The sequence below is a fragment of the Lissotriton vulgaris genome, chromosome 2_1 (genome assembly GCF_964263255.1).
Source record: "Lissotriton vulgaris chromosome 2_1, aLisVul1.2, whole genome shotgun sequence".
Taxonomy (NCBI): Eukaryota; Metazoa; Chordata; class Amphibia; order Caudata; family Salamandridae; genus Lissotriton; species Lissotriton vulgaris.
Window position 1 is genome coordinate 852,086,306 of NC_141687.1, and position 20,803 is coordinate 852,107,108.

General features: G+C 44.0%; 1 protein-coding gene across 5 annotated transcripts in view; it reads left to right on the forward strand.

Annotated features, from left to right (window-relative positions):
- Nucleotides 1–20,803, forward strand: part of MLPH (melanophilin) — a 398,235-nt gene that overhangs the window by 304,190 nt on the left and 73,242 nt on the right. For all 5 annotated transcript variants that reach the window (XR_015308428.1, XR_015308425.1, XR_015308426.1 and 2 more), the window contains one exon: nucleotides 9,085–9,267. Coding sequence is in view for 1 of the 5 variants with exons in the window: in XM_086956304.1 (XP_086812430.1) it covers nucleotides 9,085–9,267 (183 nt within the window). In the remaining 4 variants the exon portion in view is untranslated. The remainder of the gene's footprint in view (nucleotides 1–9,084; nucleotides 9,268–20,803) is intronic.

A 20,803-nucleotide genomic window follows, 5' to 3' on the forward strand; every position in this document is an offset into this window, starting at 1 on the left:
GCTAATTGCAATTAAGGAATAATTTCCCATTCCTTTCAATGGGCCAGGAGGCCCATAGGAATGAATGGACAGTTATTCTCAATTTGCGATTCGCAATTTGCTAATCGCAGATTGAGAATAATTTCAAGGGTGCAGGGGTGTCTTAAGGACACCCTGCTGCACCCCTGAAATTGACATGTGTGCGCATATGGCGCACATACATGCCCTAAGGGCATGTATGAGCGTCACATGGCACCTTTAGAAATGTCAAAAAGTGCTTTTTTAAAAGAGTTCGCAAATTACCACCAACTACAAGTTGGTGGTAATTTGCGATTTCTTAGCCTAAATTTGCAATGCTTAAATGCTACATACATAGTATTTAAGGAATCGCAATTTGCGATTCCTTAAATGCTTGCGCAAAATTAAGGAATTGCAAATTTTGCGATTCTTTAATTCTGCGGTGCGATTTTTTGATACATCGCATGTGCAGATTTTTTTGTCGCAAACTCTTCTTTTTTGCGATTCGCAGTGTTTGTGACAAAAAAAACGGATGATACATCTGCCCCTTAGTTATTACCCACATAATAGGTCTATTACATCTCAGTTCAGACTCAATGGGCCTGATTCACAGAACTAACTTAAGACAAAATCCTAAACTTACTACTTTTGGTATTCACAGAAGTTAGGATTTTGTCTTAAGTTTGGCTTAAGACAAACTTAAGACAGACTTAAGCTAGGATTTTGTCTTTAGTCTGTCTTAAGTTTGGCTTAAGTCAAATTTAAGACAAAATCCTAACTTCTGTGAATACCAAAAGTAGTAAGTTTAGGATTTTGTCTTAGGTTAGGTCTGTGAATCGGCCCCAATTAGTCTCTTCACTGCTCGCCTCAAAACCTTGCAGGGGTGGTCTCACTCCTTGCAAATTGCACCAGGCACCTCATCGGTGCCGCCTGCCATTCCTCACATTAACCCTTGTAGACACTCCTCAATCTTCACATCATTGTGTTTTGGCCCCAGTGAAATCTCCCTTGTGCCCTCATCACTGTCCTTGTACACATCTGTGCCATTTCTTGAGTGTTTCGCTTCACTGTGCCCATGTTCTTCAGTAGAGCTGCTTTGAGAGCCTCGTGCTTCACTGGAGATTCCCTCTTTCCCCACGTTGCTGGCCTTGTATACTTCAGAGGACTCAATGTTTCCTCACATCACTGGGTTTATACACCTTGATGGAGTATCTCCTCTTCCCCTTATCATAGGCCTTGTACACTTGAGTGGAGTCTGTCCTATTGCCCAATATCATTGCCCTCATACTTGCCAATAGATTCTCACCAGCCCCATATTACTCGCCCTCAGACCTCAATGGAGCCTCCTCATCCCCACATCTTGGACCTCAAACATCTCAATGGATTCTCGCTTTACCCACACCACTGACCTCCTACACCTGAGTAAAGTTCCCCTACATTCCCTACACCACTGGCGCAGTACAGTTCAGTGGAGGCTCGCCTTGACTCTTTTTACTAGAGTTAAAGACATCAATGAGTCTCCACAGTCTCAACATGATTGAGCTGTGCCAAAGAAGCCTGTCTAGCACTGCCTCAAACAGTGCGGTGGAATCACCCCATTCCAATATCACTGACCCACACAAATTTGTGCCGTCTATGTGGCCAGCTCAACGAATCGTTAGCCTATCTGTTCTGCACTTGCCCCGCTCTCCCTGAGGAACGCAGAAGATGCCTGAAGCCTCTGCTGATTAAAGAAGTGATAAGAACCATTCCAGAAGCTGGTAAAAACTTTTTGAACAATGCTCAGCCCCAAGCGTACTCCTGATTTATAAAATTCGTTGATACAGCAGACAAAAAACTGAGGAACAACTCCATGGGTCTAAAGTTTCCCACCCAGCATGGCCAGGCTCAATGACGAAGTCGAGAATCACGCAGTTATGAGATGGTCCACTGCCCGTTAGCTCCACATTGCGGTAAAAGACACCAGAAAAACTTGGAGTTAACAGAGCTAATGGCTCCAGCATTAAAATCTTTTAGTATCACCTAATGAACAAAATGTTTAAAATGTATATGGCTCCATCATTCATCTGTACTGACCATTATGACACGCTATTAATATTCTCGCTTCCAAGGTACTGATGACTCATTTTTAAAGTGTACATTTTTTAAAGATATATTTTTGATATTATATGTTTTTATTTTAATTTTATTTATATGGCTAAATCTGCGCATTATGCTGCTTATCTTTTTCTAACAATTTTTATCCTGCACATGGCATTTTATTGGACTTCTAAATTTGTGCATTATGAGGCTGATTTTCTTCTATGTACTTTAACCGGCACCCGGCTCTTTAATGGCTTTGATTGTCTAAATAAAGTATTTTTCACCCACTGACCCAAGCGTCTAAATTGAGCTTTATGCTTCCCCAGCATCACTTGCTTCAAACTAATGATCTGTTATGTTATGTTATGTCATGTCATGTCATGTCATGTCATGTCATGTTATGTTATGATGATTTCTAAGGCGGCATATCACCCATGGGGTACCCTGGTGCCTAAGAAGGGAAGGAGCTGCCCTGACTGGGTCCAACTGGAATAGCCAGGTTTTCAGTTTTTTGTCAAATTTTAAGATGGAGCGAGTGACTCTAAAGTGTAATGGAAGGTTATTCCCGGCTTAAGAAGCCAGGTAGGAAAATGTGTGAACACTGGCTCTTTGGAAGCGAGGAATGTGAGGGAGCAGGAGTTTGGTAGAGCGGAGTTGTCTGGTCAGGGTGCGTAAGTTGGTGCAGCTGTTCAGGTATGCAGGTCCTTGCTTGTGTATTGCTCTGTAGGTGTAGTTAGGAGTTTGAAGAGGGCACAGTTGTGTATGGAGAGCCAGTGGAGGTCTTTGAGCGGATTGGATGCATGTGCGTATAATGGTCCCCATCTTCAAAAAGGGGGACCGTCAAGACGCAAAATGCTACCGGCCCATATCACTGCTGGACTCGCTCGGGAAAGTGGTGGGGAGAGTAATCCTAGAGCGTCTCCAGCAGTGGAGTGAGGACCGGGGCATAATTTCCGACATCCAATTTGGCTTCCGCAAGGGCTTTGGTACATTAGAGCAGGCCCTTAATCTCTACTTAATAATGGGCAAATACACCCAGGCCACTCCTTCCAAGATATACATGGTCTTTGTCGACCTATCCGCAGCTTTTGACTGCGTTTCGCACGCAAAGCTGTGGAAGGTCTTAGCTCAGATGGGAGTAGATCAACCCATTTTAGACCTCCTAAGAGAGCTCTACACCGGGGCAACAGCTAGAGTTCGCTTTGGGGTAAACGGAGAGCTGACGTCACCGTTTAGCGTAGGGCGTGGGGTCAGGCAGGGATGCGTCCTGGCCCCCTTCCTCTTCTCACTCTATACCAATGGTTTGGAGGAGGAGATGTTGAGGGGGGCCCAGGACCTCCCACGCATAAACCGCCGCCTGATTCCAGCCCTGCTCTACGCGGATGACGCTGTCATCCTTGCGCGAACGCCCCGAGAACTTCAGAAAGCAGTAATCAAGTACACTTCATTCATGGGCAATCTCGACTTAAAGGTGAACGTAAAAAAAACGTTCGTAATGAAAGTCGGTAGAGGCCAAAAAAGAACAAACCCCATTCTCCTCAACAACCAAAAGCTCGAAGCTACCCCTCAGTACCCCTATCTAGGGGTTATGATAGATGACCAACTTAGCTGGAAGCCAGCAGTGAACACTAGGGCACACTTATTTAAGAGGGCAATTGCTGCCCTAACAACCTTTTCACAGAGATTAGGCAAAAGACCACCAGTAGAGCTCCTCAAGATCTATAACGCCAAATGCCAGGCAATCGCAACATATGGCGCGGGAGTCTGGGGTTACACGAATACTAGCCCCATCCAGAAAGCTGAAAACGCCTTTTTAAGATTTTTGCTAGCCACCCCCAAAGGTACCTCTACCTATGCAATTCATCTTGAATTAGCCATACCCTATATAGAGGACCTAATTAAAATTGAACCGTTGATGCTGTGGCAACGCATTTGGAAGTCAGACAAAAACGCCCTGACACAAGCCATCATCTCAGACACAATGAACTTGGACTACTCCACAAAAATAAAATGGCTTTCTTATGTGAGAAACTTTTTTAACGACTTAGGCGTTGAGAACTATTATTTGGACCCGGTGTCAGTAACAGACATCTCGAAAAAAGATCTTAAACAGAAAGCACTAAGACACCTGGAAACTTTAAGACTTGCATCCATTTCCTCAAAAACGGCAGTCATCCATGCAAATATGATCCAAATAGCCCCCGACATCCACCCGTACTTGGCACTTCAAATAACAACCTACGAGAGAATGCTAATCACAAGATTCAGGCTCAATACCTTCTTCAGAATGGTTACCTTTCCAACACAAAATTGTTGGAGTGACATTCTTTCCCCTTGCCCATGTGACGGTCTGTCAACGCAGTCTAACTTGCATGTGATCCTGCTCTGTAAATACCATCAAGCCCACAGAAAGACCTGGCTTTTACCGATATTAAGAACGTGGGGGCTAAGACAGTGCAGACCCGCTCTCTTAAGACTGCAAATGCTGGAAACGGAAAATGTCTGTTATTTTGTTAGTAGTTTTCTAAAATGTATTATGAAACATAGAAAGAACCTTTAAAATCTCCGTAAGTTCTAACTTTGAGCGGCCCCTCGCATCCCCTGATTAATTTTTATATTGTGGAATGAATTTTATATGAAATTTTATGTAACACATGTATTTCTGCATTGTATGATTTTCTGCTCTTTTATGGTTTTTTCCACTGTGAAACAAGCCGAATAAAGAATTTATATATATATATATGTGCGTATAATGGAAGTTTGAGAGTGAGTCTGGCTGCTACATTCAGAATGACCTGGAATCTCTTGATGGGTTGTAAGATGATTCTGAAGTAAAGGGCATTTCCATAATACAGTCTACTGGTGATCAGTGCTTGAGTGACAGATCTTCGGGTGTTTAGCCATCTAGAAACTTTTTTGAGGAGTTTGAGGGTGTAGAAGTGTAGAAGCAGGTGGGGGCGACCAGGTTTGATTGTTGATTATGATCCTAAATTCCTTGCTTAGTTCAATGGCGTGGGTGTCAGTCTTAGTCCTGAGGGCCATCAAGCTGCTGACCAGAGGGGGTGGTGTTTCCCGAATATGACAAATTCTGTTTTTTCGGAGTTAATTCTCAGGTAGTGCGTCCTTATCCAGTTTGCAACGTAAGACATGCAGTAGGTGAACTACATCTGGGTGCTGGAGGTATCATTGAAGAGGGAGATAATAATCTGGGTCCCACCAGAGTAGGAGTTGATGTTGAGTACATGGTAACAGGTGATGCTGGAGAGCTAGGCCATGCAGACATTGAACAGTGTAGGGTTGAGCGAGGAGCCTTCAGGAAGGCCACAGATCAGTTTGGAGGCAGAGGACGAGTACAGGACCAGCCTGACAATTTAGCTGCATCAAGTGAGGACGGGGCTAATACAACGGAGTGTGGGTACATGTATTCCAGTGATGTGTTGCATTGGATGATGGGGTGGGAGACAGTGTTGAAAACCTTTTTAGAGGTTGAGAAGGATGAGTGCCCCTGAATCCCACTGTACGATTAGACAAATGTCCTCGGTGGTGGCAATGAGGGCAGTCTCAGTGCTCTGTCTGAATATTGATTGGGAGTGATCCAGGAAGTGGTTGGCATCTCTGTGGTTACCCAGACATTTATTGATGGGTTTTTCCAAGGGTATGGGAGGAGGGAGATGGGTCTGTAGTTTTTCAGTGTCTTTGGGTCCAGTGAGGGTTTTTTCAAGAGGGTTAAGATTCTGGTGTGTTTCCAGGAATCCGATGAGGTGACAGAGCCATTGAGGATTGGCATGAGTGTGGTGCAGTTGGAGTTGAGTTCTTTGTTGAAGATGAAATTGGGGCATGAATCTGAAGAAGGGGGCCCATGTGGATGGAGTACATGATGGTAGCGTTTTCCAGATGGGTGATTGTAGGCCAGCATTTCACGTTGGTTTTTGGAGTGTACTTCTGATCTTATTGGAGGATGATGAGAGTGGAGAGATCCTGTTGGGGTACGAAGTTGTTGTAAATGATGGTGGTGATTTTGTTGCTGAAGTATTGGGAGAGTTGGGTGCAGAGTTCCTCTGATAGAGTGATGGCCAAGGAACTGTCAGCTAGGAACATGAATGTCTTAATTATTGCAAACACTTCTTTGAATTGTTGGAGCTGTTTCAATCTGATTGCAGATCGCTTGGTGGTCTTAAGTCATTGGTGAAAGATATAGAGGACTGACTTGTATATGTGTCTGTCATTGTTATCTTGACAGATCTCAAGTGGTACTCCTGACGTTTTGCTTGGAATGTCAGAGGCCTTCCATTTATCAGCTTGTCTGTGGCTGGTGCAAACCGTGGGGGCCTTTTGAGCGGGGTCAGTGTGTTTTAGAAGGAGATGATCCAAGTGTTAAAGTTCGAGATGGAATGGGTAAGATCACTGGTGTGTGTCCGACGTCGAGAAAGAACTTCTGTCATTCAGACTTCCTCAGGGATCATGTTCCTAGTTGCTCCAGGAGGTCTTGTTGGGAGTGGTTCTGGGTTGGTTGGGTAGATGTAAGCTGAAGCGAACAATGGAGTGGTTGGTCCAGGTGAGGGGGGTTGGGTTTCTGGACTGTGATGTCTGTGAATTTGGTGAAGACAGGGTCAGGAAGTTGTCTGGTAATGTGGGTTGATTCCCTCCCTCGCTGGGTGAGCCCAATTATGCTCAGGTCTTCCAGGATGTTTGTAGTGTTGGTGTTGGTAAGGTCCTCTAAGTGAAAGTTGAGATCACAGAGGAGGATGAAGGAGATGGAATCAAGCACCAGTGGGGTTGATGGTGTCCGTGAGGGTGGTCTCAAAGTTATATCTGCTGCCAGGAGGTCCATAAAGTAGGGTACCTTCTAGGCTAAAGGGGCTGATCTTGAAGGCCATGCTCTCGTGGTGGTCACTGCAATTATCTGGTGGAATGGGGCAGGTGCTGTTTTCTTTGTGAATGATGGTGATTCCTCCTATGGGTTTGCTAGTTTTGTCCTGTGTTGCAATATTGTAGCTGAGGGAAGGTTACTGTAATGTTTGGGATAGATAATGTGTTGAGCCACGTTTCGGTGATGAAGTGTAGTCATGAAGGAGGGCCCAGACTTTGATAGTGTGTTTGATGAAGGAACAGCTGTTAAAGAGAGCGCAGGACAGGGTAGGGTTTGTGTTATGTGTGGCGGGGTCTGCTCCTCCGCTAGGGCGTATGAGCATCGCCCCACTGCTTCTAACCTCATGCGCGCTAGCGGAATTCCGCTCGTACGCTGAGATTTTTAAAAGTGCATGTTAAGTGACGAGCTGGGCTCGTCATCAGCGTGCGAGGAGGCTACGCCATGACGAGCCCAGCCCGTCATCAGCGTGGAAGGGGTTGAGCAGTGCACTGCAGAGAAAACATAAAATTATAATAACTTTGAGTTATTATCAAATTATGTTTCCTGTTGCTTTGCGGGCAGGTGGGTAGGGCTGCTCTGCTCTCAGAGCAGGCAGGGGGGAGTGGTTTGCCCATTCCTAAGTGCGCAATGACTGTTTGGTCGGCCCTCTCGGGCCAGCCAAACCAATCATGCGCACTTTCCCCGTTTTCCATGCAGGCTGCATTACAGTCTGCGTGGAGAACAAGCCCAGGCCCCCATTCCCTGGTTAAGCGTTGAACCAGCATGCTCAAAACCAATCACAAAGCTGCATTGCAGCATTGTGATTGGTCAGGAGAGCCTTTTCTGTGCTTTCTGTGCCTCGGAGAGCAGGAGCAATGGCGCGGGAACGGAGCGGCAAGGAAAGTTTTTCTTTTATTATAATTTTTTTTTACTATCTGGCCCACTCCCCCCCACCCCCTCTCTTGCCTGCTAGCACCAGCCTCGCCACCTGTGAACCATGCCGGCTGCCACTGGTGTGTGGCGGTGTTTTTCATCAGGTATGGTTGAGTGTGTGGTGAGGGGGAGAGGAAGTTAACTGGGGTAGTGGGCAGGGGGAAGCATAGGAGAAGTGGTACGAGGCGCAGCAGTACACACCTTCCACCCTGGCAGGGGAGGCCAAGGTACAGCACAGGGATAGAGGTATGGTATTCATGGCTTGGAGGGCTTTAGCTGAGTGGCATCTCCAACTGCAGTAGGTAGGCGGTGTACCATGGGCACGGTCGGGGAGTGGTGGGCACATATAGACTTGCCTTTGGTGCACCTTCAAGGTTCTGGCGGTGCAACCACTGCATCTCTACTGTGTGGTTAATATTAAAAGAGTTCGGGAAGGGAGAGGAGATTCTGGTTGTGGTAGGCGGGTCAGAGCAAAACAAGAGTGTGTCGAAGAAGCCACAAGAAGCAGCAGGTAAGCGCAAAGTGCAAAAAGGCAGCAAAGGCAGCAAAGAGGTGGCAAAGAAGGCACGAAAGTAGAGGCAAAAAGGTGAAAAAGCAAATCGCAGAACAGAGGAAAAAGAGAAAGTCACTGGAGTCAAAGTGAAATGGAATGGAATGAAAAGTGGAAGAAGTGGAAAAAAGGCAGCGTGACAAAGCTGAAGCCGGGCAAAGTGTGAATGAGAGACACGAAAGAGGGAGCTGAGTGGAAAAGAGGTCTGAAGGAAGCAAAAGATGAGAGAGCAGAGAGAGTGAGAGAAAAAGTGGCAAACGAGGCAAAATGTGCAACACACACGTGGAGTAAAAGCAGAGGACAAAAGGTAAGCAGAGGTAGAAGGAGAAGTCGAAACATGCAAAAGGGGCTAAGCAGGAAGCAGATGTGCAAGAAAGGTAAATATGAAAAAGCAAAGGGCCAAAAGGAAGAAGCAAAAGTGCAAAAAAGGAGGTGTAAGAGACAAAAAGACAGCAGGTTGGGGGGCCTCAAACTGATGCAGTTGAGCCAAACAGGCTCCAAGGGGGCCAGGCCTAGTTGGAGGACTGGGCACAGGTAAGGCGATCTAGCAGGACCAGGCAGTGCCTTTGTAACGGATTCTATCCCTTTCCCATCAGACCTGGATCCTACCCTTTTCAATAAAGCGCCATCTTTACACGAGTCATAATTCGCTTCTTTTTCCATTTGCCTCCAGTCCCCCAGCCAGGATCCTCAGACAGATGCCGACCTGGAAGAGGTGACACTGAAGAGGAAACTGGGTGAACTGGCAAGTAACATCAGTGACAAGGAGGTGTCCTCGGAAGAAGAAGGAAAGAAGGTTTCTCACAAGCCCGTGCTAAGTTCCTCCAGTGATGACCTACCCACCGAGGCCCAGAAGGTACCTTCCTGCTTGCTATATCATGGGCATGCAAGTAAATCCCATGGTATCTGTTGTGCATGGCTTGCATTCACCCCCAAAAACAGATGTTCCCTGCACAGCCCAAGTCCAATCCATTCCTTCTAGCACACCAGGAACAGTGTAGTGGGCAAGGGATTGATTTCCTAATAATCTCTGGATAACACTGCAAGATTACACTACACGACTCGACACCAGTGAGGGACTGCGGACACTGTAGGCTGTGCACTACTATTGCCCAGAGAGCTCAAGATTCTCAAAAGAAGATGAGCTGCCATGTTTGTAGTGATACCTTGTTTCACTTCAGAAGATTCTTGATCACATGCACGAATTTAAATGAAAGAACAGAGTCAGTTTTTAAAACTGAACATGATTGAGACTGAGCTAGGGGACAGCTACAATCCAGCTGTGAAGTATATTTCATACTGGTCAGTTACAATTTAATATGCCACACGGAAAAGCTGGATGGAAGATAACAATACTCCTTTTTATGCATGTGCAGCTGAGAGAAGCAATAACAAGAAGGCATACAGGCTCTTAACAACTAGAAATGTGTAGGGAGAATCTAGGTACAGTGCAACATAATCTTTAGAGTTGCAAAACAGTATGAATGCCCATCCAAAGTCATAATATCTCAATATATTAAATATATTTACTGTATAAGCAGTCATTTGAAAATAGAAAGTTCATAAAACACAGTAAGCCATTTTAACATGGTAATCGCAAAATGAAACCCTCAATCGCATGAAGAGTAATCTCTCCTAGAAACCAGTAATCAGTTACTGCAAAGGGTAGTAGAACTCTACCCTAATTAAACCATAGCCTATGGCTAACAACTCTATATAATGTTTGTGAAGCTCTAATTTTCAAAAAGCTCTTACATTCATAAAATCTATAGCACACCCAGAATATGAGAGCTAGAGATCTAATAGTTCATTGTTATCTTTATATTACCGTCACACAGCCCCAAAAATGTAGAAAGAAATCCACACTTCCTCCCCCGAACAACTTCTCCAGTCCCCTGCCTTCAGTCATTGTATGGATCTCCCAGTTCCTGTCCAGACTTAAAGGCCTTTATTGTCTACTAATGTCCTAGTCTTCTGGATCTACTAACTCTCCAGATGGAGTCAGTTCCCTCACTCTGCGCTTAGCCTCGTTTTCACTTTCATAATTCACTTCCATCTCCAGGATCCTCATTGATCAATGAGAAGAAATGTCACTAACCTCAACAAGTTGCACAGGAAGTGCAGCATTTGCCCTAAACCCGACCGCCTTTGGAAAAACAATTCCAGAAACGTACGAAAGGTCTCCTGTTGGCACCTACCACTGAAACCAATATTATTGTTATTAATATTATTATTATGCAATCATTCATGGTAGCATCTTGGCACCAGGAGCAGAAAAATAACAAAAAAGAGAGAGAGAAAAGAAAATGACCACCATGGGCCTCCCCTTGTTAAAAGGGCCTGACATCCACTTTGTCTGCCTGCTGTCTTGGGTGATCATTCCGAAACCCTTTCCTTCATTGCCCCACTGTCGCAGCGGTGTCTATGTTTGAATAAACCTTCGAGCAGAACTGTCTGGTCTAGGAGACTTTTCACAACTCTCCCCTCTGGCCATGACATGCGACATATGAGTTTAAAGGGAATATTTGACTTTGTGAGAACTTTGCTCAAAAGCCAAATCACCAAGGGCCATATTATCAAGACGGGGGGCTAAAATTATCGCCTCTTTATTGACAGGAAACTGCCGCTAAAGTGGCGTTAATGGGCTTGATAATATGCTCTATAGAATTCAAATAGAAACCCAGATTAGACATCTAACCTGGGCTTCTATGGGAATTCTCTAGGGTATATTATCAAGCTCCTTATCGACACTTTAGAGGCAGGAAACTGCCGATAAAGCGGGGATAATTTTAACCCCACTCTTGATAATATGCCCCCAAGTTCTCCAACAGCATAAACTCATCCCTCCAATGTGTCCTTGGCCCTCATTTGCCTTACGTGACCGTAGAAGATACTCCGGCACTGACCTTTGAGCCAACCTCCAGTTTTTTTGCACTTCATCACTCATGTAATGGGTCAGTCTTTTCCACGTCTTGTTCAGCCTTTTAAGATTATAATGTTGTCCCCATAACATCACTACCCTCATCCCACTCTCTTTCTCTCAAAAGGCTATATCATGGCTTGTGTGGGAGTCTACCCCTTCCTTTAAACAATGGCCCTTTGTACACGCTGACCTGCCTTGTGCCCATTTTTTTACTAAAGGCTGCAGCATGCGCCTTCATGCAAGGATGTACAACCACTTCCTACATCGGGCGAGGAGCCCAACAAAAGCAATTGCAAGGTACCGTCAATGCACTGACTGTTCACAGCACTGACCCAGCCTCAACAAGGCCATTGACTTGCAGCATAAGTCCTTGCCAAGATCCTTCTAAGTGTACTTAGTTTTTTCACCATTTGGGATAGACATTAATTCTTATGCCCCAGCCCACGTCACCCTACCAATTTAGAGAATCCAGGCTCAACTCCAAGCATTGGAAAAGCATAACATTTCTTCCTGGAACTTTTTCACAATAAATAATGTAAATATATTTTTTAAAAAGTCTTGTTTTATTCTTAAGCTACTCATGGGCTCAATGTCTCTTCTTTAGTCTGCTCTGCTCCGCCTCCTTCTTTGATCAGTCTCCTTCTGACATTTAGTCTACTTTTGTTGCAATTCGGAATCAACCATTTTCTTTTTTCATATTTTTGTCTTAGTGGTTGGAATAAAACCTGTACCCAATGACATGTTATTCACATTTATGGCAAACTTTTTTTCTTAATTCCTTTGTTCCTCTCCATGTTTCTCCCAATTTTAGTTTGTTCTGCCCATCTTCTTTGTGCTTCCCTCTCTGTCCTTGAGCTGCTCAAGTCATTCTTGCCTGCATCCATGTGCACTTAACAATATTCTCCCTATCTCCTCCCTCTTGAGGGAGGTCACAAGTTAACTGCTGGTCCTCTTCCATTCACCATCATGCCCTTCTTATCCCCACTCTGGGCATCATAGAAGTTTGATAGAACGGGAGCCATACCAAACTCGCTATTTCCTGCGCTCATTTAGAGGTGGTGGAAAACCAGGTTTTCAACGGGGAAGCCTCAGCTGGCTCAACAGTGGAGTCTGATCTCCAGTTCCGGATGATCAAAAAGGCAAAGTAGGCACCCGCTTATGGGCCCCACTCCTTTTAGGGGTTCGCAACAACAGATCAAAATAATATTGGTCTGACCTTAAAAGAAAACAAGCTTTCTTAAATATGCTACCAAAAGATAGAACAAAATAAATCAACTCAAAGAAACAAAAACTTTACATTAAAAACTCTAGAGAGGAATTACAGTATTAATGTAATGTACCCATTAACAACATAAAGTACATAAACCAGAGACATCAGATTCTCCTAACAGTTTGTCTCTTAAAAGCTCATCTTCTGATAGTTGTTAGTTTGTGAAAAAATCCAGTGCATTGGGTATTAGGAGATAATTTGCGAGATGGGCCCTGAAATTTCGACTGCCTGATGGCCTCAACAGGGTTTAATCTGGCACTGCTCAGATCACTTTGACTCAGTGGGCAGACCGCTACCAGACAACTTGTTTGCAATGGCAGTAGTCCCAGCATGTTTAGCAAATTAGAAAACTCCCTTTGTGTCAGCAATATATCTATTTTTCTGCACGATGAAACCCCTAATTTTGGGCTTTTATTGTGCGGATCAAAAAAGAAATTAATCATGTAGGAAAGGCGTTGGAAATTGGTTTGCTAAACTCCAAATCTCCATGTTGTGTCTCGTTCCCATGTAAAAAACTAAGTCAGAGTAGGAGGTATTTACCACATGAGGCAAGCACCCCAATTTGGGGTACACCATTTTACCTGGTGCAGTTAGTACCACTTCTTTCCCACAGTATTTTGAGTCAGGGATAGACTATACAGACACAGTTATTAAGTAAAAAAATCACACTTTAGAAGCACCGTAAATATTTAGAAATGCAACAGTGAAAATAAACAGTAGAATTCACACAAAACAATAGACACCCAAAGTATCAACAACAAATCGAATGTATCAACGTTGTGTACCCAAATATCAGTCAAAATCTTATGGTTTTTTTTGTAATTAACTGAGTGTAATCAACGCGCTGTTTGTAATCATGCATAAAGAAGAGAAGAATTTAATTCGTCTCAGTTCTGAAAGAAAGACCTGTGATATGTTACTCTATGTGGTGGGATGTAACTACCAATACTTCCACCAAAACTGATGCTGTCTCCCCTGTTACCATTGGCGTTCACCACAATAAACCATTGAAATTGCGTGACCCATGATCATCCCTATGTATCTGTCTGAACAGGTCTGATGTGCATTAATGAGAATCATCTCCCTAAAGTCAGGTTTTGGCGCGAAAAGTGCTTAGAAGACCATAGGGTTCTCACTGGTATGTAGGGATACAGAGGGTTGAGTGTGGCTGTGACATTAATCAATCTCTGTGCTATCTCCAACCTTCTGAAAAACATATTGACATTATCCTGAGTGCCTTTTCTTGCCCGTGTTGAGTGGTGTATGAGGCAACTGGTCCCCATACTCCTATTTGTATGAGAGAAGCATTAAAAAAAAAAACTTCTTCGGTTTGATCACTGACAAACCTGAGAGGTTTAAGAAGAATGGTGAGTCGTGGATATGCTGTTTCACATCACTTGCAAGCTAGGGCAGTGGTGTATGCTTCCATGGAAGACAGGACGTTGCTCAGCACTCTACTAATGGCCTCGTCGTTTTGTGAAAGATTTTTTTCTAGAAGAGCCCCCACAGTAGATGACTCCCAAATATCTCCTTTATCCTCTCTCTGTGTTTTCATTAGCTTGTTCTTTTCTTTAGTCAATCTTTTGTTCTTCCTTAGTTTCTGCTACCCTCACTTTCTTTACTTACTGTCCCTTTCCTCACATTTTTTTCTTTTCTCTCTTAGGTATTTATTTCAAACATGTCTTGATGAAGTCAAGCGATGGGTAAATGACTGCATTGAATTAGCCAAAAGACAGAAATGCAGGTACTTGGCACACCAACCTAGCTATAAATCCAAGTTTCAACCTTGCACTGCCTCTTTTGCTGAGCTAAACCCTCTATCCCCCAAGCCAGATAGAATAGATGGGAATGATGCTGGATACTCCCTATAGTATGAAACTGCAGGATAATAAGAATATCAGCAATATGGTCATCCTTTGTTCATTCCTTAGGAAGACAATCCATTAGATCCACTAGATTCCACCAAATCTTAGGAGTAGAGTTGTCAGCTCAGTGCTGCATTTCTGGCTGGACTTTGCCATTTTTCACTATCAGGCCATCACAACAGATATTTCGAAGATATTGCAGGTAGCAGACGATGCAGGCATCAGGCAGGCTGACCTTCTCGGCCCCCACAGAAAGAAGACAATCGCATAGTCTTACGATTGATAATCCAGTGCAGTATAAATGCTTGTGCAGCTTGTACCCCAGCCTCCAAGTGGATGCCCCCGAAATTTATTTGACACATTTCACTTTCACTACCCAAAAGGGAGCAGAGAGGATTCGGAAATGGTACCATAGACTCAACCCCTTCACAACGTATTTCAATACGGTGTATGGTGGGGGGGGAAGCGGGAGTAGTTTGTTCAGGCAAATAATTGAACTTTGAACTTCTTATCAGTACCTTCCATCTAGAAGGTACAAATTGCTATTTATGTGGGAGGATGGGGTGCCGGATTGACGGGGGAGTTTACCCGTTGGACATCTTGTAACTTCTAGTCCAGCCAGTAGCAACGTGATTAGGGCCCCAATATGTTTCTATATAAGGAGATGAGATACCATAATCTAAGATTGCTTCTCATTGGTTGCAACACTTGTGAACTGCTGAGATCAGGTTGATAGTTACAGCTTAGCTGCACTCTTAAATGGTTTGGGTAACATTCAGAAACACACTACGAAGCATTCATAAATCCAATGCCTCAGACCCTGCCTCCCTCTGACCCATCTGGACCTCGATGTCCAAAACCTACCTGAAGCTCAACACCATCAAAGAATTCCTGTTTTTTTCCCCAAAACAACAAATAACAACTCTTCAAAACCTGGCTAAGTTGCAGGAATCCAGAGTGCTTCTTCACTCATGTAAAGTTACTTGGATTCCCCATGGACACAAACCTCACTCTTGAGGGACACATTGCCAGGAAAACAAATTCAGCCTGTTAGAAGCACTCTCAACTAAATAAAGTGAAATCATTCTTCCCAGAAACCAACTTCACAACTACTGTTCAAACCTCATATGCTTGCCTCTCGGTGGTGTCCCTGCCCTGCTCCGTGGCCTTACAGACTTCACACTGGCTTCTTTAAGGGCATTCCACACAGCGTAGAATGCCTCTTCAAGGTAAATGTACTCAGATCAGAAAGAGAGCATTCCTCAACTTACCAATGAACATGTGAGTCTAAGCAATCAGTTGATTGTCCGTTTTTATGACTGCGTTGAGGCCTCTGCAGTCTACACAAAAGCTGAGATTCATGAACCTCTGCTTTGACACTAGGACTAAAAGGCTTATCAGTGGGCTCAGTGAGGGCCCAGTCAGCCCATAAGTCTCAAACCTTATTCATTTCAACCCTGGGGCATTCCTGAAGTGTGCCTGATTCCCGGTACAACTTTAACTGTGCAGGTAGTGTCTTCTATGTGTTTTCTGGGTGCACCACAACATAAGTTCTGGTATCAAAGAGACATGCTGTAACAAGGAATTATATTCCTCTTATAGCTGACATGTAAAGTTGGGGGAGAGTTTCACTCTTCTCCGTTGGACCATCTTGCTGAGCCCCTCACAGCAAGTTAGGGAGAAGTTCACTTTCCTCCTTATCCTTGCCTGGAGGAACGTGAAGTGCTGCTAGTTCCACCCACTGGATTTAAGGCTTTAGCCAGTTCACAATTGACCTGACATGAATTCTTTATCTGACATCATTGGCATCACTGTTCTTTGTTCAATGCAGTTTTGTCTGCTTGGTCCCTTTATCCTCTAAAGCATGCAGCTTTATTGGTGCTATGATCTGGTTCTCCTTACCCTCTTGATACTTCAGCAGCAAGGCCTTCTTATGATGCCACTCCCCTATGAGCTTCTGAACAGCCTAGAGGTTTTACTTAGCTTTGGGTTGGGACACCATTCTTCCGACGCTCCAACCCATATTCAACCATAGGACAAGGTAGTCCGGTACAGAATGGACAAAGTTTAATTAAAGGGGGCTGAATGCAATACTCTTCTGGGCCTCTCCTCTTGGGCTGAAAGCCGACTTAGAATGATGCCCTAGGTGGAGCTTAAAATTTACCCATCTCACACTTAGGTACTTAGATAAAACAAATAAAAAAGACCTTTGGTCTGAGGGTTGTACAAAGTGTAGAATGTATGATTTACTCTGCATGTCACCCACTTTCCCTTCATAATTATTAAGATGAAGTTAGGACCATGTCAGAAATTAGACCTCCTGGGAACTTTCGTAATTCATAATTAAGGGACAAAGTCTCACTGTACAGTCAGTAATCTTTGATTCCAAAATATTCTAAATCGTCCAACCTCAATCTGCACCTCCATTTGTATACACAGACCTATCAGGCTAAGGCCTCCTTCCCATAGTTGGATTTTTAATAACTTTAAGAAAGTCTTCTTTTCCCTGCCTGAAGTTCCTGGAGGATAACTTGCATATGTTCTCCAACTTTTCCCAGCCAGGGATTAAAATTTGAATAGGCGTGTGCCTCACAAGATTAGTTAATAAGCTGCCCTGAACGGGCAGAGATGACTACTCTCAACCTCATAGAATATGCACAGTGGGGGCTGTGGGCATCTTTTTTGACACTCCACTGTCAAATCCTGTTGAAATGTCAAATCCTGCTTGGCAGGTCCGTTGGGTTTTACATTCAACTCTTGGGGCACATTTGAAAGGAGGGGAACAGGATGCATTTACATTTTTGTGTATCCACTGGCTGGTTACTGAAGAAACCCGATTTTGTCTTTCCAGACTTCTGTCTTTGGGTTTATTGTGAGTACAGTGGCTGGGCCAAACTGGATTTTAGTGTTAGATGTGGAAGGGCACTAGGATTACCAGATTATATTCCCCACATATACGTCAGTCCAAAAAGCCCATGTTTAGTGTGGCTGAAGCCTTTCACCATCTTGAAAATGCCCCAAGTGTGTAGGGTTCACTCTGTGAACCTTTACCCCATTTGTTAGGTTGTCCCCAGGAGTAACTCCCACCCATTAGCTTGTACCAGGCATCATTGTGGCTTCTCCAGTGACCCAATTCATAATACTGCTGGACCAGAGGAATAAAGAGAAGAGGACTGGGCTTGCTGTCTTTGATCTGAGAATATCCCTGAAGGACTGGACCTGCTCCGTTTTGTTCCCAGGATAGAGAAGTGCATTCCAAGGGTCATAAAAATGACCTTCTGTTCAAGCTTTTCCTGTAATTGCCAACTGACCAGTGGCAGCATGACTTGGACTGGACCCTGCTGGATATTGAATAACATCTTGTGAGTCTCTAAATGCCTTCCATGAGGTCCTGGGGGGCTTTAGAAATGTACTCCTGTGGTTGATTGTGAATTAAAGGTCTGAGTCAGATGGTAAAATATTTGATCAGGACAATCCAGCTAGGTGTATTCGATACGCCCTCTATAGCGATTAGCCTCAAATTTGCCTAGGTCCGGGTCTCCTGTGACCAGTGAATATCATTGTCACTTTATGCCTTTCAGCACTATTTCTACTTAAAATTTAAACATTTGTATTGCCAGTTTTTCTTATTGAATGTTTGTAATTTTGGTGTCATGTTTTATTCATTTTTACTCTATTTTTAAATTCAGTATGGAATTTTTATTGTTTTGTATTTTGACATTATTACCGTTACTTTACACATTGCCTGTCTGCTCTGTGCCTCAGCTAGTAGTGGCTTTAGTGACTTTGAGGGTTCGCCCTGCCAAGGCTGCGATTATTCTTTGGAATGAGCATCCACCCACCCCAAATAAGAATCCAATTTCTTACAGCAGGGCATATATCTGGTTAATCCTAAATTAGCAGACCGTTGTTTCTCGGTTATACTCTGTGGAGCCCCACGTGTTGGCTGACGATGTGGTCAACAGTCTAGCAGCATTTGCCCTTACAAAATCTTGTCAGAGGATATGCATTCTTTACTAATAGAGAGCTGCCAGGGCAGTCACCTTCTGTCAAGCTCTTTAAACATTGTTCAGGACCTGCTGATCTTTATTTGATTTAAGAACCTAGGTGTCCTTTGCCCACACCCCATGGAATCCATGATCATCTTTTAGGGTACGCCCGTAGGTTACTGATCAATATCATACAACAGATTGATTATGTCTACACCTTAACTCTTGACAGGGAACTTAGAGTCACCACTCCTGTGGGTCTTCTACTTCCATCCAGCCATCCTGGCATATATACAACTCCCATGCTCGGACCCTGAATGCATTGTAGACCCAGTCTTAGGCCCAATATTTCCCAGATTTGGACCCTTAGAACAGTGGAGTACTCCTCAAGATTTGGAAGAGTCCCTAGCTACTGTGGCTGGCTAGGTACTGATAAAGATTTAGAAGAATAGTCACAAAAGGTGCTTCACTAATAATACATCAAAGACTGCCACATTTACCTAAACCACCTGACCTGTGTTTCTTTCTTCTCCCATTCTTCTGTCTTTCACCAACGTCCAGTTCCATTATCACTTACGTTGCTCTGAGAAATAAATAGCGTTTCTAGGATTCACGGGTGGGGAGGGGTTGCATATATGTGTAAAACATCATGAGTTGCTTGAGCAGGGAGGTTTCTTAGTGCCACAGTCCTCAGCACTCTAATCCTTCTGCTCTCCTTCTCTTTTTTCTCAGTGTGCTCCATATCTCTTGCACATCCACTGTCACAGCTTCCACTTGCCTGGTCTTCTCTACCAGACCTCCATCATGTTGTTTTCTTGAGATGTGGGCTCCAGGGACAGAGAGAGGGGATGAACAGAACTGGGATGACATATTATGTGGGGCCCTCAAAGACACCAGGGGTTGGGTCTATCTCAGTATATCCTCTTCCCTCCCTCCCCCTGGACTACATGCCCCGGTCCCTGGGCAAAGACGCTAGCAGCGCAAGCCTAAGAGCAGTTGTTTTTAGTTTACACTTTATTTGAATTTCCCCTTCAAGGCCTCAAAACTCATGTCCCTTAGCCTAGCCTCATCAATTTCTTATACTTGAGCTATTCTTGCTGTTAGGGGTATTAAAATGTCTACTTCATTGCACAATAAAAATCTGTTCTCAGAGGCCCAGATTCAGCTATCACTAGCTGCTCAGATGGTCAGGGGCTTTCCTGTCAGTGGTCCTGTCCCCCGGGGGCACCCTGTTCCGGCCCACTTATGCGCTTGCAGGGATTGGTAAGAGAGGCGGAGATCCATAAGCAGCCATGATCCATTTTACCCAAGGGGTGATCTTCTCAACTCGTGAAAGACAAAGTGGCAGTGAGGTAGCATGGCTTCCTGATGTACCAGCAGCAGAGCACAAGTCGGGGTACACACAAGTAGACAGCGTCCACCCACTATTCTCACAGGGTGGACGCCATCCACCCTGCAAGAAGTGGGCCCCACTGAAATATACTAAACTGGTCCTGTTGTAATTTTCAGACACCAGGACACATTATGAAAAAGCCTGCCCATGATCTGCTTTCATTCCGAGCAGCATGCGGGGAGGGGACTTATCAGATTCCAGCTGAGCCTTTAGCAAAGGGGGAAGTTAGGAGGCCATCGGGAAGGGAGGGGCAACAAAGATACACAGCTTGTTAACGCTTCACAAAAACTTGAGAGGAATGCTTTTTACTTTGTGCAGTCCTTGTTTACAAGAGTTGCATGCACTGTAAGAATGTCAGCTGTGTTGATCTGTCCCAGTATTTATACGAATAATTTAAATGCCACTATTTTGTTTAATTTCTTTTATAGCGCTACTCATCATAATGCAGGGCGTCAGAGTGCTTTACATCACACATACACATTAAACATTGACAATAACTCATATAAATATGGAAATCAATGTACAGAATATGTTAAATAAGACAGTGAGGGTTGCAAGGTGGAGCAGTTACATCTCCTTCAAAGCTCACTGTGCTATATTAGAATTATTTCAATGTATGAACTGCAAGTAACAAAAGGATCTCTGTGGTAAAAGCAGTTATCCAGTTACCCATTCACCTAAAATACAAATGTGTCATCTGCATGTTACATGATGTGCTTTGAAGGAGATATATTAGCCCTCTATGCTACTTTCATTCAGACCTGGGTCTAGCCAAAAATACAGATCTCTCCAGAAAATGTGTTACCCTCCAAAGTTATTTTACCATTATTATTGTTCCCTGGTACTGCAGCAGATGCCTTTATCCCATAAGATATTTAAATATGCAGACTCTGCAACTAATTATGCAGAATAGATTATAGATTTACTGCCACGTTTTTCCTTGTTGTCAATT